At 34.8% G+C, this 22,529-nt stretch overlaps 1 protein-coding gene across 2 annotated transcripts in view; it reads right to left on the bottom strand.

Annotated features, from left to right (window-relative positions):
• Nucleotides 1–11,403, bottom strand: part of LOC136035548 (CDK5 regulatory subunit-associated protein 3-like) — a 48,222-nt gene extending 36,819 nt beyond the window's left edge. For both annotated transcript variants that reach the window (XM_065717406.1, XM_065717407.1), the window contains exons 1-3: nucleotides 11,295–11,403; nucleotides 4,321–4,440; nucleotides 191–362 (exon numbers count right to left, since the gene is read on the bottom strand). In XM_065717406.1, the coding sequence (XP_065573478.1) occupies nucleotides 191–362; nucleotides 4,321–4,323 (175 nt within the window). In that variant the 5' untranslated portion in view covers nucleotides 4,324–4,440; nucleotides 11,295–11,403. The remainder of the gene's footprint in view (nucleotides 1–190; nucleotides 363–4,320; nucleotides 4,441–11,294) is intronic.
• Between the last annotated feature and the right edge of the window lie 11,126 nt (nucleotides 11,404–22,529).

Consider the following 22,529-nt stretch of genomic DNA (forward strand, 5'->3'; position numbering starts at 1 on the left):
TAGGTGTTAAGCCGTGTTTTCTACGGCTAAGAATTTTACACAGCACCAACAGATGCACAAGTCAGTGAGTAAAAAAGTTCGGGTTCCCTTGGCTTCCTTAGGTACTGTTTTTAAGGAATACCACGGAAGTACAGGAGAGTAGTCTCCCTTTTTTGGCTTGCTACTACTACAAGAACTTGGACAAACTTACAGGATCCTGACAAAAGTTTTGCAATTTCTGCGTGTTCCGGCATATCTTGTAGAGCGTTATTGATTTTGCTGCGTATTTTGAGAACTTGCTGCTGCCATCCTTGTTTAATTAGTCTTCTGTTTTGCAGCCAATCAATGAGCTTATTCAGTTGGATATCGATCGGTGCATTTTCCTAAAAAAAACATCCATAAATATATCAGCACCTTGAAAGACACTTTATTCTGGGAAATTTAGAGTTACTATTAAATAAACATAATCTTTAGGTGGAGCTTTGGCCATTTTTTTCTTCTTCGGCTTCACTTCGGGGACAAGCGTCATGTGTAGCCTCCCAAAATATCTCTGGTTTCCTCATAATTTCCTAAAATTCAGGTTTTTATTCCAGAAAACTTAAACATTCTCAAAAGAGGATGTGTGATATTTGGGCATTCCAGTGTATCTTGTAAATTTGCTGCATATTTTGAGAACTTTATACTGCAATCCTTGGTTCACTAGTTGCCTAAATTGCAATAAATCAATAACATTTTTCAGATACCGAAATTTTTTTCAGAAATATTGCCCAACTTTCGATAAATATTTGAAATTAGAATAATAATAATACTATCATGACATATTATTGAATACAAAAAGATGTAGCAAAGGTGATATTCCGTCACATTGTCACAATACTTGCAATGCACACATTTTGTCAAAATCTAGGAAATCCCAAAATTGCATCATTGAATTCTTAGTGGAAGTAATTTACAAAGGAAAAGAAGACACAAGGGTGATTCAGAAAATGGGCAACGCCCTATACTAGCGAATGAGCGCTTTCACTCGCAACCGCTACCGATCAGTTACTGATCTTGGGATTTTTTCCTTCTGTCAGGCATTTGCCACGATCTGCAACGGTCGGCTGTGAGACTCCTAAGTGTACGATACAATTGATCATTACATCAATTTACCTCCTCACTTGGCAGCATTAGGAAACATTTGCTTGGCAATTCTTTGAGCATATACTTTAGTCCTGACATAAAACAAACAAAATATAGTCATTAACTTAATTTTAAGTAAAGAAAGAAACTTTGAGCAGATTGCGAAGGAGAAGGAACGTGTACAGCTACAAAGCTGTTGCTACACAACCATTGGTATCAGGTGGCTTGGTACTTAAATGAATTTTTCATAATAGTCCTTATTTCCTTTCTTAAGACGAGACACAGGCTATTTAGCCCACTCGGCACCAAGAAGCTGCTGGACCAGGTTCTGTCAGGAACGAATTGAAGCTACGACTTGTCCCACTTGTATCCATATCTCTATAACCCCCAATTGGTTCGATGTCCTTCTTCACGACTTTCTGCCATGACTTGAACTGACCTCCCAGTTTTTGTTCTTCCAGGAGGAAGAAGGCTCTGCAGTAAGGACCAGTCTTGTTAGGGTCTTTTCTGGGACTCGCATTACACGGCCAAGCCACTTGATGCGTCTTTTCTTGATTATGCTCGACATCGTAAGTTTTTGTCACACATATTCATGAGCCTGTGGTTGCTGATTTGTTGTGACCGTCTGATGTTACAAAGCTCTTATCTAGTTGTCGTCCTTCCTCAACCTTTAGTGGTGGATCTCGTAAGACATTTATCAAGTATTTAAGAGTAGAAAGACATTAAGACTGTAAGGCTCTCAACCCATTTATAGTTGTTTTTCTGTCACCAAAATCCATCGTATCCTCCTTCCCCACTCAAAAATAGTTGAGAACCAGGACAAATATTTATGTCGTTTCGCCATGTCTTAGACAGATGTAAAATATTCCTTTTGCAAACGAACTGTTTTTAATTAGAGCAAAAAAAAAAACAAAGAAAAAAAATCACATTTTTCAGTTTTCCTGTAAATGTGATGTTTTGTAATAAATCCCCTTTTGAATGATCAAAGTTGGTATATTTTGCATGGACACGCCTAGAAATACGGCCTGGAGGGGAACAAGCTCAAAATTTTAGTCAGGGTAGAATTATGTTCAAGGCTTTTATTGATTTTATTCAGAAAAGTAAAAACAAAAAAGGTAATGACCGTCAAAATAAAAATTTTTAACATTTATTTTAAGAGCTTTAATTATAGGTATCATTTATAACTACAATCGCATTTTTTTAGCACCAAAACGGGTCATTAAAATTATCAAAATAGCAAGCTTGTATGTACCATTTACCATAATTCTCCTTTCATTGGGAGATTCCTGAGTAACTCCTTTTGTTTGGATCTACCCTTGTTTCTTTTAGGTAGGGGCTATATCGTACAAGTGCCGTCTCAATTTTTTAACAATTAGTGTCTTTTATTCCATAATCCTCTTTGACAAGAGGAGTTCCTTTGATGATCCTTAAAAAAGAGCTCCACCACCCCCACCCCAAAAAAATTATATGTGGTAATAGGCAGAAAAGAGGAAATAAAATTGAAGAGAAAATATTTTGAAAATAAAGTAAGTCTAAAGCACAACTAATTACCAAGAATGAGCAAAAGTATTACTGCTTAATTTTATTATATGGATGATTGATGGTAATTACAGCAATCATTTGCGCAAGCTTAAAATAATATAAGGAGTCTAAATTAATCCAGACAGTCATATAGTTGAAATATTATATATATATTTATTTATAACCCGCTTATATATAAAGATAAATAGTGGAGTAAATACCAATGAAAATCAACAATAACATTAAACACACACAAAAAAAACATTAAATCACCAAAAACAATTAAACAAGAATAACATTAAATAAATAAAATTAATGAAACAGCCAAATTGAACCATTATCAGAAATTTCATATCGTATTTTACATACATTCAATAATTCTTAAAGATTGTTGATATATTTACCAGTCTTTCTTTCTTTTTCTTGTTTGTATTTGGATAGTATGTGTATTTCCCCCTTTTAACAAGTCATGGGGATAAAAGCTTTATATTTGTTGTCTGAGTTTTTTTTGTGAAATTCTTGTATCTTATCAATCTTATTGTGCTTCTCTTAATTCTACAAAACAAATAAAAAAAAGATATTTTTTGGACATGCAAGCAAAGAAAGAAAAGAAAGTATATACCTCCCCCCCAATGACCACCAAACACAGATTCAACCAGGAAGCTACGATTAACTTACACCCAGCAAATTTTTTTGGCTTTACTACAGAGTAATGCAGGTGCAAATTGACAATACAGAGTTTTGGTGACCAGCCCCCTTTCCCAAAAGCTATGTTCAAATCAAAAAACCAGTTTTGGAATGGAGTTTCTCTGTTGCTGAAACGTGAATGCCAACCATGATCTGTTTCAGCTTTAGAAATATGCTAAAACGCTACTACTATTACTAACAACCCAATTGTACCATCTGAGCCAACTGAGGCCAACACAGTTATGCATGCTCCTCTTCCATTCCAATCTACTTAAAGCCTCCCTCTTTGCCCCTCCCCAAGAAATTACAATTCCCCTTAAATCCTTCCATACAATGTCCTTTCACCCCATTTAGAGACAAACTACTTTTCATTTGGCCCTAGATGGTTGGCCGATAACAATGATCATTTGCGATAGTGAAACTATGTGTGGACTACAGTATAGGCCTACTACAAGATTGAGACAACAATCGGTACTTAGATGAGCTCATTAGTATTAGTACAAGCTCAGGGCTGAGACTGAAAATTTTGATTATGTCACTATCTTTTCAGATTTTTTAAAGCAGGTTATCTAAAACTTCAAAAAGCTTGAAAAATGCATTCCGTAGTCATCCATTAATCATCCTGCTTTTCTATTGGTATTTATTCCTTTCAAAAAGTCTAGGAGGTTGGGATCTCCCTCCCCCTGTGTGCAGATATGATCATCAGCAACCTATTTTCTTTTTAATTTTTATTTAACTAAATTCTCATGTCCTTCATTCTTTTGTTGTCCCTGATTGTTGCTGTTTCCCATCAGTGACTTAGTTCTACTAAATGTTAAATAACACCAGACAGTCTTTTTCAAAGAGTCACAGACTCACAATTTATGTAACGTTTTTTTTCTGGGCAAGTGATTGCACTGACTGTTGAAATTACAGCATGTATGTTCTTATATCTACAATAAAGCAAAATTAACATAAGTTTAGGCCGCTTATGAGTTTTAAGTTTCATAAATAGCCTACACTGTTTCTTACCATAGCAACAGGGTCGTCTATAGACTTCTTCTTTTACTCTATTCACAGTCACTTTGCCACTGCTCACAGTAGATTGTTAAGATTGACGTTTCTTTTTCAATATGATCCTTTGTATCTCTTCTAAAACCAGGAAATAGAATTATGAGAAATTATTTTAGAACATAAATTTGGTCATCAAAAAACTATTACCTAGTCTATATCAAGACATTATAGGAAAGGGAAATTAAGTAATAGTATGGAAGGACTCTTTTGAAAGAAGCCCTAAGAAAATTCTGAAAGTTACTTTAAAATAATCATCAATACTTCCTTATCTAATTTTTAAAAGTACACTTCCTCACTTTACCAAACTATATTTTATAATAACAGCAAATACTATACTGCCTTTTCATCCTACAAAAAATTAAGAAGACAAGGCAATTTAAAAACAGTAAATTTCAAAAAAACTACTGGTAATTGAATAATATGGCTATATGTCTAATAGCTGTTCTCGGGTAAACAAAAGAGGAGAGTAGAGATAAATCCAATTTACACTAAAAAAAAGCCAGATGAAAAGTAAAAACAGCAATAAAAAATCCCTAATATCATTATTTTAAGCAAGTTCAGCAATGACTTTTTCCCAAAAAAGAATAAGCAAAAAATATATATTTGCATGTGTTTTGCCTAAGTTAATGTTATAAAAGATATCTAGGGTCAAAGGTTACCTATAAGCTAGATAATAAATAACAGTAAATAATAATAACATAATAATAATAATTAATAATAATGGTCAATACCAACTAATAACAAAACCATATTGCCTTGACCATACTTGCCTTGCCTTTCAATTAAACTTAAAATGCCCAAACAACTCTGAATTCTGTAGCAAATCTTGCTCTCACTCAACTGATTGATCAACCAACCCTTTATAGAGATGGTCAAAACCCGACTACACTTGACTTGGTATTTACAAATGATCCTGATATAATCACGTCTCTCAAATATTTACCTGCAATCGGTTCTAGTGACCACAATTGTGTTATGTTTTCAATGCTGGTTTCCACTAGGCCAACTAATATGACAAAAAGATCTTATACAGATTATGGTAAAATCCGGGAACACTTGTCTGAAGTTGATTGACAATCTTTGATTGTTAGTGATAATGTGGATGATTCATGGTTCAATTTTAAGTCATGCTTGCTTGCAGTTGAGAAGCAATTTGCTTCCCTATTATACACAGAGAAAACAACAACATTACCATTTCTCACTAAAGAGGTAAGAGAAGGCATTAAGAGTAAGAATAAGGCATGGAGGATATACAAGAAATCAAAACAGGAGAATCATTTTGCTGATTTCAAGAAACGCCATAACAAGCTGAGAAATCTCACACGTAAAGTCATAAGTGATTATGAAGTAAATATAGCCCTTAGTGCAATAACGAACCCCAGAAAGTTTTGGAAGTATGTTTCCAGCTCTAATCCTAAAAGACGTAGAATATGCCAGCTTATACGTCCTGATGCTACTGTGCTCAATTCTCCTGCAGACATCACAAATTGTGAAAATGCCATATTTGCCACTAATTTCTCTCATTCAGTTCCAGTATCTCCTCCTCCCCCTTTCCCAGAAAGGAACCATGCCCACGAAGTGCCATGGCTTGTGATTGATGCAGATGATGTTTTCAAGCGCCTGAATAATTTGGATCCAAACAATGCCCAGGGCCCCGATGGCACTCATCCAAGTTTGCTGAAATAAGCTGCAGCTCTTGTTGCCATACCACTGCCTGATATTCTTAAGACATCCATGAGGATGGTGGTGGTACCATATGATTGGAAATCAGCCAATATAGTTTCAATTTTCAAGGAGGGAGATAAAAATAATCCTGAAAATTACTGGCCTATTAGTCTAACATCAGTCATTTCTAAACTGCGCGAAAGTATTTTCAATGACGCTATTATTAACCACCTTGAAAAAAAATGGGTCACTGTCGAAGTCTCAACATGGTTTCAGAAGGAATCAGTCCATTGAGACAAACCTGATCCAGTCTTATGATATAGTCACTAAACTAATTGAGGAAGGTAAAGCAGTTGAAGTCTTGTGTCTCGGCCAAGCTATGGCCTTTGATAAAGTTGTCTGTAAATTTCTTACACAAGCTCCATGCACATGGAGTTCATGCCGACGCTGTGGAGTAGATAAGATTGTTTCTGATTGGCCAAATCCAGAAAGTCATGATCTACTCTGACAGTGGAGACCCTGGATTTTCAGAGCCTGCACCAGTTATAAGCAGGGTACCCCAGGGAAGCATCCTTGACCCCACCCTTTTCTCTATTTAAATTAAGGATTGTGAGGATGTTCTACAAAACCCCATCACTCTCTACGCTGATGACAGCAAACTAATTAGAATTGCCAATGGAACCCTGCAAATGACTTGAATGGTCTCTCCTCATGGGCTCCCATTTGGATGATGGGGTTCAACCTGCATCAAAATGCAAAGTCCTTCACATGGGTCCCCATAACAATCAGATTCCATATTCTATGCAGGATAAATCTGGCACACGTTTCTCAGTTGAGGCTGTTGGAACAGTCTTTCCAATGAGACTGTCACTGGTGAATCCATTAATTCTTTCAAAAATGCAGTCAATTTGGAGTGGATTAATGTAGAATGGAAGTATAAGTGGGACACAAGATGTTCAACAGGAGGATGCAGTCCACCTTATCTTGCTGTAAATGCAATTTAAGGTAAAATAAGAACAAGCAGATTAAAAATAATAATGTAATAATTTATTGATATTCACTTGCAACAAATTTACCCCCCTTCTGTCAAGCCCTTAATTTGATATGCTGTACAGAGATGCTACTACTTTTAATGTTGGGAGTCGAAAAGTCCCTGGTACCCCCTTCTGGTCATCCTACTATTAGGCAAATTGATCTTGAGTCTACCCATAGCTATACCCTACCCATTATTATATCAATGTAGTAATACCTTGTGACCCCTATATTATACCAGTCATCTTCTCAGTTTGTAATTAAATAAAAAAAACTAATTTTTTCAACTGAAAGTAAGGAGCAACATTAATGCTCAAAACAAGCAAAAACTACTATGTATGTGTAGGTGTTTGCTGCTTCTTAAAACCTTGCTTTTTATGCTAAAGTTTTTTAGTACTTTTAAAAAAGCTTCTTATTGTTCTTATTGCACAACCCTTTGTTTCAGGAGTCTTTCTTCAAGATTTGAGACAAAATCAGAACTTTAGCATAAAGAACAAGGTGTTGAGGAGTGGAAATCCCTTTCATATATCTAGTAGCTTCTGTTTATTTTTTTTTTAATTTAATTTCTAGTTGATTTTAAATGGTGCCAGGAAATTTGGCTGTGCATCCATGAAGAAATACTTCTTCCCATAGAATTATCCCAATAAAAATTTACACTAGACAATTACCCTTTACAAATCTAAAGTGATGGTGTGATGATTTTCAAGATTCTTTGACTTTTAAGGGGTATTTCCCCACTTTTTGAAAACAAGGAAAATTTTCTCAGGCTCATAGCCATTGATAGGTAACACCAAACTTAATGAAACTTATATATTTGGAATCAACATAAAAAGCTAATTCTTTTGATATTAGGTTTTCAAATTCTATTTTTTAGAGTTTTGGCTGCTATTGAGCTATGTTGCTCCTTACTTAAAGTTCATTACCACAAACTAATTTATCTGTGTCTGATTGAGAGTGTAATATACCAAATATCATTTGAAATCATTTTTTTAAGTGCATAATAGCCTAATAAAAGGAAACATGATGATCTGATTAGTAGAAACATCCTGGATATTAGTAATCAAGGATTCTGTTGGGTACAATTCTAGTTTAGGGGATTTTTCTAATCTTAGAAAGTAGTTGGGCTAGGTGAATTGAAACTCTCATGAATGCATACATGACCTTAATGATTTCCAAGGAAGATATAGTGTCTATATTCATTCCTCCTTCCAGAGGGCACTGGGGTAAAATTATGACAGTTCATATAATTGAGTTACCTACAACATGAACATACCACTTCATGCCTTTTTTATGCTCTTTGTGAATAATTGCTTCTATTCCAAATTCAAATTTAAGCACTTCTTTCCCTAATCTAACCTTATTATAAATAGCTTTAGCACTTAGAAAATGTAGCATTATTTTTTCAAAAATAACTAAAAAATGATGGCACTGAGAAAACATAGTATTATTTTGTCAGAAAATGACCCATAATTTATACTTTAATTGACAATTTGTCATTTTGAAGAGCTCAAAAAGTGCTTAAATTTGAATTTCTAACAGAATCAAATTATTATTTTCATTAAGAGCATAAAAAGGCATTGGTAAATGTTTACTTTTGTCCCAAGTGCTCTAAAGTATGCATTACTGCATTTAGCAAGATCCTGCCAATCATATAGTGTTTCCTTGTCATTATTAGGGAAGTATATCCATTTCTGGTTGACCCTCCTCCTCCATGGGACAAACTAAAAATGCATAAAGTGGGGTTGCAGGTAAGATTACCTATAGAGCAAAGTGTATTAGTCTATGAGCCCTGCAGGCATTAGGCTAAGGTCTGTATTCTATATTTATTCAACAAAGAGTGATCAAACTATGAAAAAAAAACCTCAAACAAGGTTTATTAAATAAATATAGAATACAGACCTTGCCCTGCTTTCTGTGGAGCTCATGAACTAATATGCTTTGCTCTATAGGTAATGTTACCTGTAAACAAGCCCACTTTATGAATTTTTAGTATGCCCCATGGAGGAGGAGGGTCAACCAGAAATGGATGCACTTCTAGAATTATCAAGGTATTGAGTGGCATGTTCACTTTATTGATAAGGAGTCAATAACTATTATATAAACAATAGATTATATAAACTATTATATATAAATATATAACTATTATATTAACTATTATAGATTTACCTGCACTGGCCTTTGGCAATCTTTGTTTTATGAAAGTAAAGCCTTGTAAAATAGGTTTTTTTTTTTGGCTAAAATGAGGCACAAAATGGATGTTGATTTACTTCAAAGTGCAAATTAAGGTAAAAAGTATTTTGAGCCATATATTTTGCATAATCTCAACTTATAAGTTTATAAGGATCTGTAAAAATAATTCCTAAGTTTAGGGGGAAGGGCCTTAATGAAGATCAAAATTTGGTAAAATGCTAGTTGATTGACTTTTGGCTATGTTGGAAAGGTGTTAGGTTAGGAAAATGAAACTTTCAGGGATGAGTCTAAAGGCTAAAGTATTTCCAGGAAGGTATTTTAGGGTACCCACCTCTACTCCTTCCCTCTCTAGAGGGCCCTGACTTTTGATGACCTTTAAAAATATTTGTGTTATAAAAGTGAAACCTTGCAAAATAGATCTTCTGCTTAATTGAAGTACAGAAAAATTGTTTTCAGCTTCACAACTTTGCTCAATCCCAATTTATAAGGTTTTAAAGATATGCAAATATATTTCCTAAATTTTGGGAAAAAAAAAACATTGATATGACTCAGAATTCTACTTAAATAACAGGAATTGCATTTTTAGAACTAAAGGCAGAGATAAGGCTGAAATTTTAGGTAAAATGTTTTTTTTTTGTTAAAATCTCAATAGGTATAGACCTGTCATGTAGGCAAATTTCAGGGTCCTATTAAAAAAAAAAAAAAAAAAAAAAAAAGCAATGGTTAGTTTAAGTATTTAATATATGCTATGCTTTACCCCCACCCCCTGATGTGCAAATATATAGCCTGAATTTGTTTCTAAACTATTACAGATTTGCAATGACCCTATATACAGGTCATTTTTAAGAGGTCAAGAGGTCAAAAAGTGCTTAAATCTGAATTAACAGTGGAATCCATTATTATATTTGTAAAGGGCATAAAAAAAGGCATCAAGTGGTATATTCACTTTGTATGAAAGCCAGTAATACTGTTTGCACCAGTTTTACCTTTATATTAATCCACCCAGGAGGATAGGCAATTTTTGGTAAAATTCTAGTTAATTGACTTCTTGCTATCTCAGAAAGGGTTTAGGTTAGGAAAATGAAATTTTCAGGGATGAATCTACAGACTAAAGTATGTCCCTAAAAGGTATTTTGAAGCAACTATCTCCACTCCTTCTCCTTCTAGAGGGCCCTGACCTTTGAAAATATGTGTGTTATAAAAGTGAAACCTTGCAAAATAGGTCTTCTGCTTAATTGAGGTACAACAAAATTGTTTTCAGCTTCATAACTTTGCCCAAATCCATTTTATAAGGTTTTAAAGATATGCAAATACATTTCCTAAATTTTGAAAAAAAAACATTAATATGGCTCAAAATTCTACTCAAATAACATGAATTGTATTTTCAGAACTAAAGGCAGAGAAAAGGCAAATAGTAACTGAAAATTAAGGTAAAATGTTGTTTTGTCAAAATTTCAATAGGTATAGACCTGTCATGTAGGCAAATTTCAGGGCCCTCTAGAGGGAGAAGGAGTGGAGATGGGTACTTTAAATAACCTTCCTAGAACATACTTTAGCCTGTAGACCCATCCCTGAAAGTTTCATTTCCCTGACCTAAACCCTTTCCGAGATAGCAAGAAGTCAATTGACTAGAATTTTACCCATTTTTTATAATCAAAACCTGATGAACAAAAAGCCTTGGAAAAAAATTGGTTTACAATTGCCAAACACTTTATTTAGGCCTGTGTAGGCTAATTTCTTGTGCTGACAATAAAGGAAAGAGGCTAGGCCTATGTTAAACTTTGGGCTCATTTAAAGAACTTTAGATTGGATTGACTAGAGAAATAATTATTATATTTAAAAATAGCCTCAAAAAAAACATCGAGCAGTGTGTTCAATTTGTCCCTAGGCCACCCCTGTTATTGCTTTTCATAGCTTAGCCCTAATTACTTATCAAATTGGATCAGAAGCAGGTATAAATGAGATCATCAGAGCTTTTGTTCTAAGCTTGTTTTGAAATGACTATCTACTGCTTCAAATTATAATTTAAATTAATCAATTATTACCATAGATCAGGCACATAACAATTTGTGCCTAATGTAGCAGAATATATCAAGTCAAAAGTTTCTATGTGACTAATACTGGAAAATGGTTTGGTTATGCTGCGTGTAGACGTAAAACAAATTGACAAATCCTCGGAGGATTTTGTCGCTATAACAATATACTTAGAGCGTGTCCGAAAGCTTATTTCACGAAGAATGCTACATCTGGATGCAGCCTAATTCTGAATACTCAGTCTGACCTGTGTAAAATTGTCAGTATTAGCAGGCTTCGCACCTACCAATGACGCCACTGAGGAACCAAAGTATGAATTCTGCATAACGATGAGCCCCATAGTCAATGGCATACAGCAGCATGACATGGCATGCTTTTAAAGATACTTTAACACGAAGGTATGTAATAATTAACTGTTTTATTCATGGGTTTTCAGTGAGCATAGCCTGGGCCAGTGAAATGAAAATGGACAACTCCTAATGCTCTTTCCATTCCTGAACGAACTTGTAATGTGAGGCACTCTCTTTACCCATTGAGATATGCACAGATATATTTGTACAGCTCTTGACGTTCAAACCGGAAATCAGATTGACAGTTGCTTATGGAGCAAAATGTGCTTAATATAAGGGGCTGTATAGGAGCTAATGTGGGCTCAGGCTACAATCTGATATCAGCAAAAGTCTGCCTTAAATTGAAAAAAAAAACACGAAAAAGATCGCTTTGGACCTACTTTTATGAACAGAGAAATTGCAGTTCAGAGAATAAAACCAAGACTTTAAACTTGAAATACAATATATCTTTGAAGTCCTGTCTTCATCGGATAATGCTGATAGTAGAGAAATCTGAGGACGCATAAAGCAGTGCTTTAATCATGCCGCAATGGCCACCATTGGATATTTTAAGAGTCTTAAGGACCAGTGGCTGTCTGACCGAACATGGGACTCAGAGAGAAAAAAATGTAAGCATCATTTATCCGAAGGTAAGTTCCTGATTACCAGAAACTTAAAAACAAAGAATAAATAACGATAGGTAAAGTATTAAAACTAGAGTGCCAGCAAAGACCAGAGAAAAGTATTATAGTGGAAGACACCCATGGCAGAAGAAACCACAAAGAAAGGTGCGATACAATAACTGTCTCTAAGATCATAAATGAGACTGTCGACAAAGTGTCTTCTGTTTAACATCGATCGGTAAAAAAAACCTGAGCTTCTTGGTAACAGAACAAAGTCTGCGGTAAATAAAGTATGGGTCAACCTCTTTGAAAAGATTTTGAATAGAACTCCTCGTGATAACCCAATAGAGATTTTGCAAAACCTTTGTTTGTCTTAAATATGAAGACGGATTCAGAGTAATCTATCGAAATTACAACACCACCAAAGAAGTCACCTGGCGAAGACCAAATATCGTCAAAATAATTAAAACTGGACAGCATTGCTTGAAGTAATCTGGACGACCGCCAAAATACATTTCGACTAAAGACGCAGAATTCTTTCAAGGATCTTTAAGAAAGGTATCCTTAACTTCCAGGGCAAATGACAAAGCCTATGCTTGATTTTCATACCAAGCGAAATACTATCACACATTTTATTGCAAAAAATTAACTCGAAACTAAATAGAAACCTTCATGAAGTGCAATCTGACTTCACACCCAACTGCTCATGTGCGGACTTAATAGTTTCCTTAAGGCTACTAATGCAGAAAGTAAAGAGCAGCAATCAGAAATCTATGTGATGTTTTTTGATTTTGAAATGGCATTTGATTCAGCGGATCGACAAAGTTTGTGGAAGATCCTACAACAATACAGAATTCCCAAGAAAATATTTGCGCTGATTGTTGTGCTCTATAAAAATAGCCAGTTCTGCGTAAAGAGACCAGATGGTCAAACACATTCCCTCCATATCCTTTCAGGGGTTAAATTAGGTTGCATCGTGTCCCAACTACTCTTCGCAGTCATCATTGATTACATATATAGTACGAAGCTTCAGCACGGAAGGCATCCATTTGAATTCAAGAGTCAGTCTCTATAATATAGACTTCGCCAGCAACACTGTCGTCGTGGAATCATGCAAGGAACAATACCAAGAACTCTTAAACCAGGTGAAACAACGAGTAATTCAGGTCATATTGAAAATGAATTCTGGGAAAACAAAATGTATGGCTGTCACCGCCTCACCATTGAACATCAAATGCGGAGAGCAACATATAGAGCAAATCCTCCATTTCAAATACTTTGGAAGTATTATTGAAAATACTGGATAACAACAAAAGAATTTCTCACAAGAGTTGGTCATACTAATAGTGCCTTCAATAGACTACGGAAAGTTTGAAGATTGTATAGCTTCTCTCCATGGCTGACGCTACGAATTAAAAAAAAGAAGAAAATGCTGGATAACCACAAAAGAATTACTCTCAAGACTTTGTCATGCTAATAGTGCCTTCAATAGACTACGGAAAGTTTGAAGATTGTATAGCTTCTCTCCATGGCTGACGCTACGAATTAAAAAAAAGAAGAAAATGCTGGATAACCACAAAAGAATTACTCTCAAGACTTTGTCATGCTAATAGTGCCTTCAATAGACTACGGAAAGTTTGAAGGTTGTATAGCTTCTCTCAATGGCGGAGGCTACGAAAAAAAACAAAACAGTTTTCTGCTACGCCCTCAAAACCTGGCACCTAATCTAGTACTAACAGAGAAGAATATTTATATTCGAAAATGCATATCTAAGAAGAATCCTCAACATCCGTTTGCGGAAAAAGATAACATATCGAGTCATAAAACGAGTCAACCTCGTGTGACAGATGTCAAAAGAAATCGAAGACGGACATTAATTGGTTATGCAACACGTATGGACAATCTTCGACTACCCAATGTAGCGGTCAACTGGCAACCAATGTGTTCACGCTGCAGAAGCAGACCCAGAAAGACCTGTGAAGAATATATTAGACCGATCTTCGAAACCTGTACACGTCAATCCAACCTTAGTGGGAGGACGCTCTGGCAGGAGCAAACCAACAGAATGCCTTGTGGCTCCTTTTTTATACCCTGAGAGGCACGGGTGGATCTGAGGCCTAAGGTACGAGTTTTATTATTGGTTTATATCCGTATTAGGAATATATTTCTATTTTAATCGGGTTTTAAGCTTAAAAAGTGATATACTGAATTCTCGAATACGGGAAAATAATCCTTCTGGGAGATTGCTCAAAATATTATCCATGATTGAAAACAGAACAAGAGAATAGATACATATAAGAAGCATCAGTCAGCTCTCTTTACTTCTGAATCGTTAAACTCATATATTTATGACTTTGAAGTGAGCATATGATTGTTGAGGTGTACAAAAATTTAATTTTTACAGCCTGGATGCACATAATGTCTTTTTCAGTTTAATACCCCCTCCCCCTCACATTTCCTGACAGTTTCAATTTTATAACTTTAGCCGCCCCTTTTATTGCACAACACCCCTATTTTCTATTATAAAACATATTCTTAAGCGATTTCCAATTTACGTTATTGACTTCCCTTTCCCCTAGGCCTCTGGAGGCATTGTCATTGCTGGAGGCATACTAAATGGACATCTCTATTATTTAGACCAAATAACTATCTAAAATGTTTTTATTTAACGTCTTTTGAGGGTAGGGGCATGTCCATTCCTAGTGTTCATGGTGTCCGGGGTAAAATATATTACGGTGCTTCCTCCCGACTCCAACACAAATAGAAAAGCCTCAAAAGCCCCAGCCACGGTGGTCTAGCCCCTATATATATATATATGTATATATATATATATATATATATATATATATATATATATATATATATATATATATATATATATATATATATATGTTGCTAAATACATAATATGTATGAAAACAGTTTTTCAGTTTTTTTTTGTAGGTTCAAGTCCTTTGGGTACGGGTCACTCCCTACTAATAGCTTATAGTTTACAATAAATACGAGAAAATGGAAGAACTATAACTACTACTATACAAGTGCTTTCTGGAGGCTTGAAATAAAAGTTAAATTGTAGTATTATATGTAATTCTTTTTAAATAGCTAGCTTGTGTAGAAAAGAAAGAATTAGAAAATACTTATATGCAATTGATTATCTTGGACAATTTATAAGTGTTATGTGAAAACACTTTAGATTTATAAGTTTCTCCTTCCTGGACTACAATACTCTGTGACATTCACGATAATAAAAAACATCGTTTACATTGAACTTTTTTTTTAATAACTGTGCCAGAAAAGATTTCTAAAAGTCTAAAAATTCCTTTTTTTTAGTCTAAAAAGTCTAAAAATTACTTCAAAAAATCCTGCACGATTTCTTAAAAAAGACAAGAAGTTAAAATATTCGGCAACGTCAATAAGTAACTATTTTTCCATGAAGTTATCTCTGAGTTCCGTTGACATGTGCTACATGTTTCTCTTTTGATAACATATCGAATGTTTGCCACCTGTAAATATTTAAAGATCACCAAATCAGCGTGAAAGTTTTTCCTGAAAAACAAATTCTATTTGCCATATTTAATTGCAAGACAACGTAAATATTCGAATGGAACAGAGGGACTTAATGCTTAAAGAATGGAACTAGTGGTCTCTCTCTTCTCGCCACCTGGTGTTTATTTCGAGTCGCCACATGTGAAGCACGTTTCTCCCATGCTTGGTATACTTCCACCATGTTGGCCCAGTTCCATCACGCTTGGCCAGTTCCATCACAGCTAAGCCACACTTGGCACACTTCTACCGTGAAACACTTTCACCATACAATTATTCACGATCATTTTTCTGTCGTTCTACGTTTAGCTTTACCTGATATGATCCATAAATTTTAAGAATCCTTATTCAGGTTGTTTGTATATCGAGCTAAATATCACTAGCTAAACTTAGTTTTTTGGATTTTTGTTTTTGCATGACTTGTTTGAATTTATTGCTGTGGGAAATAATGAACTTTCTTTAACCTTTTTAAGAAGGTAAGTAGAGTTTAGCCAATAGAAGATGACTTCCGACAAATTTCAAATAAACCATATACATGCAATCAAGGTTGCAGTGATATCTGCAACCTAGTAAAGATTGAGCCTTGACCCATAGTAACCGAAAACTGTCTTGTGAGATAAAAAATTGCCATTTGTAGTTCATTCAACAATTGTAACTAACATTTCAATTAAACTTAGGCGTAAACTTTTATTTTGGGAACAGAGTTACGGACATTTGCAAAAACAACCTGAAACCTCGCAAAATGGAGTAGTGTTTGTTTGAAATGAACAAATCTATTAGTTTTTTTTTAACGGTTTGCGAAAGCGTCGATGAAAAATTAAAAATAAATCACTATAATAATAAAACGGCTGGAAAGAACTATTGAAAATGAACTGAATGTTTGATTTATAACGATATTAATATCTGGAAATTCCATTCGTTCAAGATTCAAGATTCTATCTAATGGTAATTCCTTATCTAGAAAGGATATAACAGTAGAAATTCAGTTTAAAAAATATCTTGGTTTCAGTAAACTGCAAATACCACAATAGACTTTAGAAGGTTTAGGGATAGGAGGAAGGTGGTAGAATAGCTCCTGTGTATAGTAATTTATGTTTGTTTTCAGTTAAAATTCAGCCATTGTATTTAATTATTCACATATATAAGTGCATACTACCTTTACGTTTGATGTTACTATTTATCTTTTTCTATTTTAATCATCATTTTGGGTTTTAATTATTCTTTGATAGGGATTTCTGGTTGTTTTAAGTTTCAACTATTATAAGACTTTATTTGGGTTCAAATATTTTGTTTGAGTAAAAGAATGCATACATTACAGAGGAATCACTCACCTCTTTATATTTTTGACTTTAAACTCTTTTATTTGTGACTTTGACTTGAGTGTTAGCTAGGTGCGGTGTAAAAAAGTCTTTGTTTTGACAACCTTGATGCTTGAATGCTCTTTAATAGAGTTCAACATCCCTCTCAAATTTCCCTGAAAGTTAAACCCTATCCCCTAGCCGCTAACTAAGATATTTCATACATGCCCTTTTGACAACCGAGATGCAATTAATTTCTTTGATTTTTTTTTTCAATATTCCCCTCAACATTTCCAGAAAAATACAACTTAATACCGTACTAGAGATATTGTATATAGTTCCTATTAATCAACATTTACTTCAACATCACAGATTTTCCTTGACACTTTTAGCTAAAGGACCTTTAGCTGCTCCTGAGATGCTGTAAATAAGCCCTTTGGAAAATTTGTGTGCGTAGTGCCTTTTGACTAGGCTCATCTTAATGTTCTCTAAAAGTTTTTAACATATTACCCTTAACTGCTCCTTGGATATTACGGACGTTCCGTTTCGACGACCTGGATGCTAATGATGTTTTTTTATGACTTCAATAGCCAAGCCTATATTTCCTGAAAGTCTCTATTTAACGATCTTAGCCTTTCCTGAGAATTTTTAGATACACTCTTTTCACAACTGGACTCACATAGTCGCCTTAGGTTCAACACCCCCCTCAACATTCTCTCAAAGTTTTAACTATCACATAGCTGTCCATAAGATATTAAAGTTATTTTGTTTTCAAATCTGGAAACAAATAGTGCATTTTAATTTAGCATCTCTCTTATTAGACCCTCAAAGTTTCAACTTAATACCTGTAGGCATGGGAGGGAGTGAGAGGAGGTCAATTCTTGAAATATTTAAGAAAAGTCCTTTTGACAACCTGGATGCACTGACACTCTTTGATTTTGCTTGACAACAGTAGTAGTAGTAGCCGCAGTAGTAGTAGCTATAGCAGTAGTAGTAGTAGAAGCAGTTGTTTCAGCAGCAGCACTAATAGCTGTCACAGTCAAAATCGAAGCAGCTGTAGTAGAAGTCGCAATTGCAAGGAGTTGTAGTCGCATTGTTAGTAGTCTCAATAGCAATTAGTCCCTATTGCATTTAAAAGCATTTACAGTCCCAAGTAGTCATAATCGCAGTCCAAGCTACATTAGTGTTGATCCCAATTTCCAGTTGGGCTAAGGGCCCTCCTTATCCCCCCTTTGCGGGTGCCAATGAGAAGGGGTGAGTTCACTTGTCTTTCATGTCCAATTCCGTGTTTTGGACTATGCACTTATTGGTACGCAATTTGCTCCAGACTTAATCGGTGTTGATATTTTAGATCTGGCTAAACCTGATCACATAGTGGAGCTTGAGAATAAAGTTTATCTGGTCAGCATCAGGACGACTGTCTTCGGGTAAGAAATTAACATAGGAAAATGAATTAGTTGCAAATTAACAGATAATGTTCAAGCCTTTAAAATCGGTTATCGGTTTTGCATGTTATAACATTTCTAAAATTTTCAATATAATACCCTTAGCCTTAGTAGTAGTAACAAAAGAAGCAGTAGTTGTTGCAGTAGTAGTTATAGTAGGGTAGAAGTAGCAGTACAAGCAGTAGTAGTAGTTACAGTAGTGGGCAAATGTTGCCTTTTCGTCAATTGACCATCCCCCTCATTTCCCGAAAGTTTCTACTTGATACTCTAAGCGACTCCTTAGATACGCCCTTTTGACAACCTGCATGCACATAATATGTTTTGGTTTAGTTCTGTACTTTCTTCAACATTCTTTGAAAGCTTCACTTGAAATCTCTTGGGCTTTTTGGATAGAAAAGGTCAAATGTGCCCTCCTTCCCATAACAGTGGGCGAATTGTGCAACTGACAGCCCAAGCCCCATGGTTTGTAGGGGACTTTATAGTGATTAGACCTTTCAAGTATGCTGAACAAGACGGTGATCTCAATAAAGTTTTCACTTTCTATAAATATATAATTCTGTCTTCCAAGATTTCAATATTTTTGTCGTCCTATCTGTTTTTTTTTTTGCCCACTGGATTTAGAATCCTTTGTCCGAGGGGCGGGGGTTCGATTCCTAGTGTGGCTGGTTGTTTGGTTGGGAAGGGGGTCAGTGGTGTGACTCTGTGACCTTAGCCAGAGTCGACCCAGCTATTAATGTTATAAATATAAATAGCGGTATAATATAATAAGTATTATATTATATTATTTATATAATATATATATATATATATATATATATATATATATATATATATATATATATATATATATATATATATATATATATATATATATATATATATATATTATTATATATATATATATATTAATTATTTTATATATTATTATTATAATATAATAAGTATTATATATATAAGTGGTATAATAGAATATTTTTAATGGATGTCTCTAGTCTTTTCGATATCGTCACTTGACTAATTTTTTTTTTGTCTTGTGTATCTATCAGCTTATTTCTTTTAAGTTTAAAAATGATTTTAATTGTAAATTTTGTCTTTTAAGAAAGACGTATTGATATTCAGAAAATAAGGTTCTTTCTATTCGCTTTTTCGGCTCATTGGTGGGGAACCAATGCTTTTCCTACATTTCCTATTATATATAGGCTCCTCAGTGCACAGACTAACAGATACAAGTTCCGTACAAATCTATATATATAAAAATAAGTTGTCTAGAGAAATTACAAACTGGGATACCGGGACACAAATGACGACCGGGACACAGGGAATATAAATGACGACCGGGACACAGGGACACATCATTAGAATAATGAGGTATAGATCTGAATACGGATTGTTTTTCCCATGGACAATTATATGTTGCATGTTCAAGAGTCAGTAAACCTGACAATCTATTTATCTGCACAGATAATGGGACAGCGAAGAATGTTGTATATTCGCATGTTTTACGTAGTTAAAAACATATATATATATATATATATATATATATATATATATATATATATATATATATATATATATATATATATATATATATATATCTCTATTCACAGGTGGGACACAGGGACACAACTACAATGGCGCGTAACTAATATGGCACGTAACGACTTACGCGCGCGGGGGGTTTGGGGGGCGCGAAGCGCCCCACCAACAAGGTGTTGGGGTGGCGCGAAGCGCCACCCCAACAGCTAGTATAAGATAAAATTAATCCTTTGTTAGTATCAATTTTGGGGGCCTGTACTGTTTTCCAGAAGAGTGACTAAAATTTGGCTATAGCCATCTTTACCATTTTTTTTTTTTTTTTTTTTTTTTAGTAAGATGTAAAATTTTCTCTGACTTTTATTTACAAATAATCTAAAAATGAACTGATTTAAACATTGATCATTTTTAATTTCATTTTTCAAAAATGACAATAGAAAGAAAGGTGGGAAAAACAATTATGCATTGTTGTTTTCCAGATTTTAGAAAATGTTACACTTCCTAAACAAAGCTTTACCAACCGACCACCACAGGAGTTGCGAAAAAGATCATGATTTTCTTTATTATAGTTTTATTTTAAATTCAAGAGTAATTAACCAAACAGTTCGTGGTAACGAACTGTAGTAAGGATCGACCCGGCTCAATAGTAAAAGAAACTCTAAAAAACGCAATTTCGATACCAATAGATATCAAACAGTTCGTGGTAACGAACTGTAGTAAGGAGCGATCCGGCTCAATTGTAACCAAAACTCTAAAAAATTGAATTTTGATATCAATAGCTACATCAAAAGAATCGCATTTTAATGCTGATTTTAAATATATAAGTTTCATCAAGTTTAGTCTTGGCCATCAAAAGTTACGAGCCTGAGAAAATTTGCCTTATTTAGGAAAATAGGGGGAAACACCCCCTAAAAGTCGTAGGATCTTAACGAAAATGACACCATCAGATTCAGCGTATCAGAGAACCCTACTGTAGAAGTTTCAAGCTCCTATCTACAAAAATGTGGAATTTTGCATTTTTTGCCAGAAGACAAATCACGGGTGCGTGTTTATTTGTTTGTTTTTTTTGTTTTTTTTTTGTTTTTTTTTCCCAGGGGTCATCGTATCGACCAAGTGGTCCTAGAATGTCGCAAGAGGGCTCATTCTAACGGAAATGAAAAGTTCTAGTGCCCTTTTTAAGCGACCAAAAAAATTGGAGGGCATCTAGGCCCCCTCCCACGCTCATTTTTTCCCAAAGTCAACGGATCAAAATTTTGAGATAGCCATTTTGTTTAGCATAGTCGAAAATCATAATAACTATGTTTTTGGGGACGACTTACTCCCCCACAGTCCCTGGGGGAGGGGTTGCAAGTTACAAACTTCAACCAGTGTTTACATATAATAATGGTTATTGGGAAGTGTACAGACGTTTTCAGGGGGATTGTTTTTGGTTTTGGGGGTAGGGTTGAGGGAGGGGGCTATGTGGGAGGATCTTTCCTTGGAGAAATATGCCATGGGGGAAAAATTCAATGAAAAGGGCGCAGGACGAATCTGGTCACGTTAGAAAAAAACGTCAAATTAAGAGCTTAATATACAATGCTGGGTGTTCGGAGCCTCTCTATTATGGAGTATAATTTGAAAATAACACAACTATACGAGCGATAAAACATATATACCACAACCATAACTCAACTAACGAAAGAGCTGCTAAGAGATAACACAACTATAAAGCGAAAACAGGTGAAAACTAACGGGAAAATAAACGAACTAAGAGGTGGAAGGGGCCCAGAGAAAAAATATAATCCTTTTTCAATTTTGAGCCTAACTTCCGCAAAGGAGTAATAATGTCAGAAGCCCCGAAATACCGAATTATTTTCTTTTCAAACAGTTCGTGGTAAGGAACTGTAGTAAGGGGCGACCCGGCTCAATAGTAAACGAAATTCTAAAAAACGGAACTTTGATGCTAAAATATACATCAAAAGAATCGAATTTTTACGCTGATTCTAAATATATTTTCAGTTTCAATTAATTTAGTCTTTGTCATCAAAAGTTACGAGCCTGAGAAAATTTGCCCTATTTTGGAAAAAAGGGGAAAACATCCCCTAAAAGTCATAGAATCTTAACGAAAATCACACTATCGCATTCGGTATATCAGAGAACTCTATAGCAAAAATTTCAAGCTCCTATCTAAAAAATGTGGAATTTTGTATTTTTTGCCAGAAGACAAATCACGGGTGCGTGTTTATTTGTTTGTTTGTTTTTTTGTTTTTTTTTTCCCAGGGGTCATCTTATCGACCAAGTGGTCCTAGAATGTCGCGAGAGTGTTCATTCTAACGGAAATGAAAAGTTCTAGTGTCCTTTTTAAGTGACCAAAAAAATTGGAGGGCAAATAGGCCCCCTCCAATGCTCATTTTTTCCAAAAGTCAACAGATTAAAATTTTAAGATAGCCATTTTGTTCAGCATAGTCGAAAACCATAATAACTATGTCTTTGGGA

Source organism: Artemia franciscana, chromosome 14, assembly GCF_032884065.1.
Source record: "Artemia franciscana chromosome 14, ASM3288406v1, whole genome shotgun sequence".
In the NCBI taxonomy this organism is placed as follows: domain Eukaryota; kingdom Metazoa; phylum Arthropoda; class Branchiopoda; order Anostraca; family Artemiidae; genus Artemia; species Artemia franciscana.